The 9,059-nt window shown below is 51.7% G+C and overlaps 1 protein-coding gene across 1 annotated transcript; it reads right to left on the reverse strand.

Annotated features, from left to right (window-relative positions):
* Positions 1 to 2,047: 2,047 nt before the first annotated feature.
* On the reverse strand, positions 2,048 to 8,856 carry RHOV (ras homolog family member V). The gene is made up of 3 exons (XM_037396169.1): positions 8,511 to 8,856; positions 5,202 to 5,260; positions 2,048 to 4,884 (listed from the first exon to the last, which is right to left on the reverse strand). Exons 1-3 carry the CDS (start codon positions 8,704 to 8,706, stop codon positions 4,444 to 4,446), a joined length of 696 nt encoding a protein of 231 aa, XP_037252066.1. The 5' UTR covers positions 8,707 to 8,856; the 3' UTR covers positions 2,048 to 4,443.
* Between the last annotated feature and the right edge of the window lie 203 nt (positions 8,857 to 9,059).

The following is a 9,059-nucleotide window of genomic DNA, read 5'->3' on the forward strand; positions in this document are numbered from 1 at the left end:
GGAAGTGCTAAGGTTGTTAAACCCAGCCATCCCCCTCTCAGGACACGAGAGGATGCCCTTCCCGGGTAACTGCATCTCAGCGTGGTTCCAGCAGAGCTGGGCTCCTGCTGCTGGGCTTGTATCAGCTCCTGCCCTGCTAATAATTCAGCCTGTCCCTTCAAAGTAGATAGCGTGTAACCTACAGGGCATAAAGATCTCCCAAAGGGACCTTTCAGCCTTGGCCCTCTGGTGCTGGAAGGAGGCCGTGTTGAGTCAGAAGCAACTTGGTGTTACTGGGGGGGTTAATTCCCAGTCAGGGTTCACTGGAAGCTCAGGAAAATGCTGCCAGCTGGGAACCTTCTTGGCCCAGCTGAGACCATTTAGGGTGTGCTACCTCCAGAGAAAGGAAACAAAAGGGTCCTTTCCACACTGTGCTCCTGCCCTTGCTGACCCCTGAGCTCAGCTCCTTCAGAGGTGGCAGCTGGGAGCTTTGTGCAGTTACACAAGCGGTGTGTACATCTGCTGAAGTACTTGCAACGTTGCTTATGCTGATGGGAAAGCCCTGAAGAGTTACTCCCCTGGATGCAGGACTGTGCTGGAGTCTGCTGGTCAGGATCCAAGTCAGAGACCTGAGCAGGAAAGGAGGTACTGAAGGGTTTTGATCCTATAGGCACGTTGTTGGGGTATTGTTAGCATTTCATGCTGAGCTCTGCACTATGGAGCAAGTCAGATCAACTAATCACAAGGATCCTTTCCGGCGTTAAAGTGGCACCCATGTGGAATTGTGCTGGCCTAGTCATGGGCTTGGCTAGCTTCACCCAGCCTGGTGGGGTGGTTTGTGTTAGCAACAGTCTCCCAGGAACTCTCCTGCGCTCTCAGCATCGTCTGCAAATACAGGTCGGTCAAGCAGCACTGCAAGGCAGAAACAAGCCCGAACTGTGCCAGCGCCGGGCAGTAGCACAGGTCCAGTACTGCACCGCAGAGAGGGCTAGAGCAAGGCTTTGCAGATGCCTTTGGTAGGACACTGTTTAATGAGGTGGCTTTGCCCCCACCCCCAGGAGCTCAGCTTTGTTCCCAGGTTTCAGGGAGTTTTAGGGTGCTTATTGTGCACATGACAGGATATGGCTCAGTGGGATGACTCACTCCCAGTAAAGTTAATTTGCACTTTGCTGCTATTTCCACTCACAGGTTCTTCTGTAAGCTTTAATGTCAGGAAGCTGCAAAGCTGGGAACGTACGAAAAGCTCCAAGTAATCCCACAGGTCGCTTGACATCTAGCAAAAAGCAGGCTGCAGGAGGACTTCGTTTAAAAAAAAAAAAAAAAAGAGAGAGAAACAAGTTCCCAAATAATGTTTATCAGCAGCGATTTCCTATTCCCTTCTAGTTTCTGAATGACATTTGCTCATTACCTCTGCTGCAGTGTGGGGTTTGTCCATTTTCCTTCCTACCTCTCTGCTGAACCCCCGGCAGCCTCGCCTCCCAGCCCTCTGCCTCTGGAGCAGCTGTGGGGCCCCGGGGGCAGGGCCCAGACCGCCCTGGGATGCTGATAAGGCCAAAAGGGTGAGCCCTGTGAGCTATCTTGGATACAGCCTCTGTCTCCTATGTGGCATGGACAAAATTTTCAGTACTTAAGCAGTGTTCAACTACCAAGGCAAGTTAAATAAAGCTGGTCACTAAATTACCCCCCAGCCTAATGACAGACCAGCACGCTGTCATTAAGGCTCCAAATACAAGCCCTACATGGGCTTGTCTCCATGAGTGCTGGGAGGGCCTCCTGCCTGGTCCCTGGATGGTGGCTTCTGGGGAGAGGCACAGAAACCTTGGATGTTTACCACTCCATCTCCCTGAGCAGCCACTCAGGGAGCAGAAAATTAACTGAGGCAACAGGTCTTGCAAGGTTTCAGCTGTAAGAGGATCTTTACTGTTGCCAGTCGGGGTTAGGACATGGAAGGAGAAGTGGGGCAATTTCTCTTTTATGTTATTGTCAGTAAAAGGGAGTAATTCCTCCTCTTACCTTAAAACCCAGTTTATTTTGCACTGACAAAACTACACACACAAATTGTAGACATAAAAAAAAATTTATTTGAACAAATACTAGACACAATCACAGAGGAAGAAAGCAGCTCTCAATACAGTTTCTTTTCCAGAATGAAATAATCCCTGTTTCATACCAAGCTACTGCAGGGCAACCCTTGCTCTCCCCTCAGCAGGAGGGAGCTTGGTGCTCTTTCTGCCCATGGATTTGCTCCGTAGGGGTCCGGCGTGCTCCTCAGCAGGTCACACCACAGCCCTCGGTCTCACAGGCTATAGAAATGCGTGAAGACCCAACAGAAACTGAACTAATGATACAGCAAAGGTGCCCGTACAGGTAGGAAATGCGTGCAGGGATGCGTTGCTGAGTGAGAGCTTTGGTGGGGAAGCGGTGTCCTGCCTAGAGGCATGGAGGACATGTCACTTCCAGCTACCGCCTCCGTACTCTCCATCTCTTAGGACTCCTCACTGGACCCGGACGCGCTGCAGTTGGGGGATCCTTTGCTCAGCTCGTTTTGCCACGCCATCCTTTCCAGGTCTCTAAGCCCTACCCTACGAGCAGCTCCCAGGCTGTGGGCCACATCCCTTAGCAAGACCTGCCCACCCTTTTCATGCTATGATACCGCCAGGGAAGGCAGCGTCCTTGGGGGCTATGTGAGCCGCGCCACAAAGAGATGGTGGTGAGAGATGTCGGCAGGCACCTGTTTGGATCCAGAGCCATACCGCATTACTCGCGTTTGAGTTTTTACAGGCCCAGTAGCTCAGGTAGGCTTGCTTTTGGTGCAGAGCAAGCAATCCACAGCTATGTCACCATCTGTCACATTACTCAGGAGCATCCCCCAAACGACGGGCCATGGCCTGATGCAGAGAACCCCCTTGAGTATCGAAAGCATTGCCTGACAGGACCTGTCATGTGCTCTGCTACATAAACCATGAACGAAATGTCACTGTGAAAGAAGTTTTAGAAATCGATGCAAGTTCTGTAATAAAATGTGAATAGACTCACCAGGAAATTAGTCCCCTGAGAAACAGGTGAGGGGAGAACAGAGCAAACAGTGAATGTTTTTCTCTGGCAGGAGCTTCATGGATTTCCTTCGCTTTTGATTTCAGCAGATCAAGCATTGACTTTTAAGAAAGGGAAACACAACAGAAAGAAGCCCTGCGCCCTCCGTTCCTGTTCTGCAGACTCAGGAGAAATAGTACACTGTAAACTCTGTTCTCCTGTGCAGATCTGAAACAGGAGTTTTACTGACCAAGAGGAACTTTCTCTCTCTCTTTCTCACTCGTTACACCTCTCTTCTTTTGATTCAGAACTTAATGTATGGACAATATTGCTTTGAAATTGAGATCACTAGCAAATTTTTCAAGTTTCTATAAGATTCCCTGAACATTAGCATCTCAGCCAAGTAGAATCACAACTTTCTTTTAACAACGTTCACTATTCTTTCCTTCTTCTTCTCCCTTTCATCTCTCTTTTTTTTACTTTTTATTCCCTTCCTTTTCTTCCTTCTCTCTTCTTTCATTACATGCATGGCTCTCCATTGACATTTCACCCCTTGGTAGTGTTATAAACCCTTTGCTGACACAGTTTCATCCCTGCTAAGACAGAGCCACTCATCACTGTTCCTCACCTGTTCTTTCTCTCAAAACACCCCCACCCCCACCCCAAAAGGCCTTTCAAAATAGGTCCCCAAGTCCGTAACTACAGGACTACAGCACTGGCACCCACTGGCCTACAGAGTCCTCTCAGAGAATGTTTTGCTTAAAGGATCACTGTAGCTCCCTGTGCACTTTCTCTTCAGCCTGCTAATGGTCTTTATTTAGGAAAAACCTTCTCCAGGGTACTCACAATACAGGGCTTTTAAGAAAGAGTGCTGCTTTTTCACAGACAAGTGACTTCTACCTATTTTGGCAAGCAGAATCAGAGGGGGAGCCCAAGTCTCACATTCCAAACTCCACAGCCCACGTCTGACTACGCTGCAGTCTCCTGTAACTGCCCCTGCCCTACTTTCTGCCAAGCCTGTACATCAGCCAAAACATAGGTAGACTTTGAAAGTCCCTCATGTCTATTATGCTGTGTCAGAACTCCGAAAGCATGTTAGCTTCAGACAGAAAACTGGTCATTTTGAACAATGGAAGGAACCTGCCTACTCCAGCGTACTGAGTCTTGATGTATTAAAGGCTCCCATTAGCCTGGGACACTACAGACGTGTTTGGCAGGTACTTAGGGCTGCCTGGACCATTCCACATCCTGGCACAATGGAAATCCAGTTCATGACTCCTAGGCATCTGATACCCAGCAAGAGCCAGGTTTCCAAGCCCAGCAGCTTATCATACCCTTCTTGCTGGGGCCATAGGAGCAGTCACTCCAAGAAGGTGCAGAGCCAATGCTGGCATCGGGTGTTTCTTTTTTCCCCCTCCTCTCAAAGCAGCTTCAGACAAAGCAAAAGAACTTCTTCCAGCGGCACTTGGAGAGAGTTTTGATGCCTTTGGCAGTCATCTTCTTTTCCTGCCGTGCTTTGTGCTCAACACCGCTGACAATGGCCATGTCGAAAACTTCTTTGAGGTTCTTCTGGGTGAGTGCTGAGCATTCCAGGTAGGCTTCTGCCCGGATTTTGTCAGCTAGACCTTCTGCCTGAGGCCGGGCCACAGGCTTCACGTGGTAGCGATCCAGGCTGATGAGGACATTGACATCGTCCCGCAAGTCTGCCTGCGTCCCCACTAGCAGCACTGGCGCCCGGGGGTTGTGAGTTCGTATCTCAGGGATCCATTTCTCAGTAATGTTTTGGAAGGAGCTTGGGTTTACCACGCTGAAGCAGACAAGGAAGACGTCTGTGTCGGGGTAACAAAGCGAGCGCAAACAGTCAAAGTCCTCCTGTAGAAAATGGAGGGGGGGGGGAGAAAGGTCTTCACTGGTCTGATCTCCTAACAGCATGATTCTGCAGTGGATTTTTCACACATTAACTAGGACAGCAACACCCTCAGAAGCAGGGCATCGTGCTGACTTTGTGGCCATGCCACGGTTCAGATGGAAGTTTCAGAGCTGAGAGTCTGTCATTTACCTGTCTGTGACTGCCATACCAGTGAATGACTGATGCTGGACTAGTGCATTCCCTTCCTTCCCATTTAAATACTGCCTTCCTCAAAACCCTGTCCCACAGGACCAGAGCTGACAGCTGCTTTGGAGCTTACCTGTCCAGCAGTGTCCCACAGCTGGATCCGGACGGGGGCTCCATCCACCAGGACCTGCACTGTAGCAGAAAGAGAACAAGGATGAGTTGTCCAGCATACACACATACACTCCTACAGGCTTTTCCCCAGAGCGCTCTGGTTTGTATCCCACTGAACAGCTTGCTGAAGTCACTCAAGCCTGTCCTCCTTGCTGAGAATCCTCCCAAACCTCACTAAAACAGCTGAAGCTTGTACTGGGAACATTAAGAGACCTGCAGTAGGCTTTCTGATTTGGTTAGCCCTCCGATGTTACGGGCTCTTCTCCAGTATTTTGAAAGAACAGTTCCATGTTATGGGACAACTGCTTCTTTAGGGAAGAGAAGCTGTTAGCCAAAGAGTTCTTGCTCTTCCACAACCCAAGAAAGCAGACAAGGATAAAGACAAAGTGAGAACTTCAGCAACTTGCTCCTAGCTTCTGGGCCAAGGGTAGAAGTTCAAATCAGTCTCCATTCAACAAGCTATTGGAGATTTTCCCCACCCAGGCCAGAAATTTGGCTTTCAAAAAAAAAAAAAAAAAAAGAAGTGTTTTTGTGAGTGTCCCAGCTAAGGAAAAGCAATGAAGACCTAAACCCAGCTTTGAAATGAAGATGTTATTAAGGAAAGAGCGATGAGTGAAATCCCCTTCAGAGACTACCCGCACACTGGAAAACTGCTGAGTTACACATGTAAGATTGCTCCCATTTCACTCCCTAATCACAGCCAGCCTTCATGTGGTATCAGCTGACTCAGACTGAGGGCTGGCAGGACCTCTGATGGAAACCTGGAATGAAACTGTTAGATGGTTAAGTGCACAGACACCACAGAGACTGGTTAGGAGTGGAGGAAAAGGAGAAGGGGGATGGGGGAGCTGGAAATCCCTTGGAAGTCCTGGCAAGGTGGATGGGGCTGTGCTCTGGTGAACAGAGGCAGACACCCTGGCTAGGGTGACAATGGCTGGCACTTGACACCAGCTAGCTAAACTCCCTTGCTGTGCCCAGGGAGGAAGCTTTATTGGTCTTTTTGTTAAGAAAAAACTGAACCAACCAACCAACAAAAGCACAAAAAGCAAACCAAAATAATCCCACACCAAAACAGAAGCAGGATCAATCTTTTGTGATTCTTGAAGTAATTAGCCAGGTGAGAAAAGCATCAGAAACAACCGACTCGGAGAGTTTCACACCAGCTCTTGGAGGAGAGCACTCCTCCCTGAAAGCAGTCTGGGCAGAACAACGGAGGCACAGATAAAAGATGAACTGAAGTTTGGTGGGCGCCTGATGCTGATGGAAAAATGAAGGGGTGGGCACGTCCACCACAGTGCCACTCCTTGTGACGTAGCTGAAAGTCATTGCTTCCTTGTGACTGGGAACCCATTGGGTTGTTACCATATCTCTGCCCCAGAGGAGGAAGAGAAACCTGTTCCTGATCAAAGAACCTGCTAGATCCTGACTTGATCTTCAAGGCACTGGGCATTTGCCTTTCTAGTATCTGATTTCTTCTGTCTCACAAGTGCATTGAGAGAAGGAATTAGCATCTCTGAAATGTCTTAACATCTTCAGAAGGAAGGCACCACATATATCAGCTGCTGCCCCAGTGCTTGCAACAGAGTTTTGCCCTATCTGCTGCTAGCCTGAGCCACACCAGCAGCTCAGCGACAGCCCTCCAAATAACCGCCCTCGCAAGGTCACACCCTCGGCCGAGGCTGGGTTTGGTACAACAGCGAAGTGGCCGGCAGAACAGGATAGCCTGGTGGAGAAAGGTCACTGGGTACACATCTCACCCTGGCTGCCCTAGCTGGCAGTGACACCCAGCAGGAGGTAGCACCCCAACAGATGTGGCTGGGTCACAGTCCAGGAGCCAGTCCCCCCAACAGTGCAAGACTTTCTCCTATCTTGTTCCTGCCATTACAGTCCCATGACCAGGATTAAGGTTAAATTGCTCATTTCTGCTGGCAGTTGCAATTGCAGGTATTCCCCAAGAGGGGAGGGAATTGGGTTGAAATTTCTGAAGTGGATCTTGAACCATAATTCCTGAATCCAGGGAAGGACTTTCTTCAAGTCTATCCAGGTTAAGAGTCGGCTTTGTAAAGGGAAACTTCTCTATTCTCCCAATAAGGAGACAGTGAACTTCAGAAGGCCCATTTTTAATGTTTTTGATTTCTATCAGTTGCAAATCCTATGCACCTCTGGAAGTCAAGCTTGGTACTCGGACATTCAGAGCAGGGCTAAGTCTGCGTGCAGCTATCTTGCTGCTTATCGGGGAGTCTGAACTCATACCACCTCCACCTTTCTGGATCATTTTATTATGGATTCGCTCTTTCAAAAAGTGTGGAGGCTAATAACTATGGCAATTTCAAGCCTCTCTTAGCCCAAACCATACACATCAATGTAAAAGGAGCAGAGAGCAGTAACTTTTCCTTTGGAGGACTCCTTAGTCTGTTCCCAAGGGCTGCTGGACCCTGAACAGTAACACGTTCCCAGCTCACTTCCTTCAAGTGACAGTGGAGGAGATTGGAGAGGGTCAAGGCAGATCAACAATTCCCAGTGTAAGAGCAAGCACCTGGGGGGACATTCAGAGGAACAAAACGCTCCCTCCAAGAATCCTCGAGACTATGACACATCAGGCTGCTTGTTCCTGGTCTGACTCGAGCCCACCTCTGATCTACAGATCTATGCTGTCACGTACTGTTGTGTTTCTTCGTATCAAAGCAGAAATCTTTCAGAGCTTTGCAATTTCCTGGGGTTTATATTAGAAATTGGAGCCCAAAGGAAAAGGAGTGGAGAAGAAGAACAAAGATAGCATTTACAGAAGTGGAAACTGCGGAGAGTTCATCAGCTGACAGGGAAGGCAACTCCAGCCAGACTCACACAGTTCGCCAACTTTTTGGCAGCCCCTGTTCAACGCTGACTTCAGTGGACACGTGGGGAACAAGGCTGTTTTTGCTGTCAGTTGAAGCGAGAAAGCCCCCGGTGCAATGCTGTGATATTTCTGAGGCTCAAGCCCACCACAGCGGCAAAAAACCGAACCCCCCTTATCCAGTGGCAGTAACACCGCAGGCGCGGGAGGGTGCCCGGTTTGACAGAACCCGCGAACCACCTCGGCGTCCCACCGCGAAGGTGCCACCAGCTAAACCCCCCCGAGCGCCCGAGCTGCCCGGGCTCGGTGCCCCCGGGCCGCGCTCCCCCGCTCCGCAAAGCCCCCTCCCCGCCGGGACCCCCGCCCGCCCCCGGGGGGATCACCGCGCCGCGGGGGACCCCTGCTCTCCCCCCCCGGCCGGGCTCGCCGGGTGCCTACCGGAGAAGGTGTCGAGGGCGGTGGGCTGGTACTCGTCGGGGTACCCGTTGGTGGTGTAGCTGACCACCAGGCTGGTCTTGCCCACGGCGCCGTCGCCCACCAGCACGCACTTGATGCCCAGCTCCGGGCCGCTGCCCCGCGGGGGGCTGTGTCTCCGCAGGGCGGGCGCGTAGTCCAGCAGCTCCTGGGGGGGCATGGCGCCGGGGGGGCTCAGAGCGGGCAGCGCCTTGCCATGCTCGCCCGCCGGGCTGCTGCGGGGGGGGCTGCGCGCTGCCGTGCGGGGCCGGGCTCTGCTGCCCCGCTCCGCATCGCTGCACCTGCCGCCCCGAGCCCAAAACCGGCCGCATTTCCCTAGGCCCGCCCCGGCCCGCCCCGGCCCGCCCCGGCCCCGGCGCCTCCGCCCCCCGCCCGCGGGCAGCAGCGCCGGCTGCCGGGGTGCGGGGGTGCCCCGCCGGGGTGCGGGGGTGCTCTCCGGCCCGGCCCCCTGTCCCCCCCGCTTCGCTTTTCAAGCGGAGCCGCGCTGAATCACGTATTTCCCTCGACCAGCCG

Source organism: Falco rusticolus, chromosome 7 (genome assembly GCF_015220075.1).
Source record: "Falco rusticolus isolate bFalRus1 chromosome 7, bFalRus1.pri, whole genome shotgun sequence".
Lineage (NCBI taxonomy): Eukaryota > Metazoa > Chordata > Aves > Falconiformes > Falconidae > Falco > Falco rusticolus.

Coding starts and splice junctions, on each gene's coding strand:
- RHOV (XM_037396169.1), bottom strand. CDS start 8,706: ATGCCCCCCCAGGAGCTGCTGGACTACGCGCCCGCCCTGCGGAGACAC. Junction 5,261..8,510: donor CGCCCTCGACACCTTCTCCG/GTAGGCACCCGG, acceptor TTTCTGCTACAG/TGCAGGTCCTGGTGGATGGA. Junction 4,885..5,201: donor TGTGGGACACTGCTGGACAG/GTAAGCTCCAAA, acceptor CATTTTCTACAG/GAGGACTTTGACTGTTTGCG.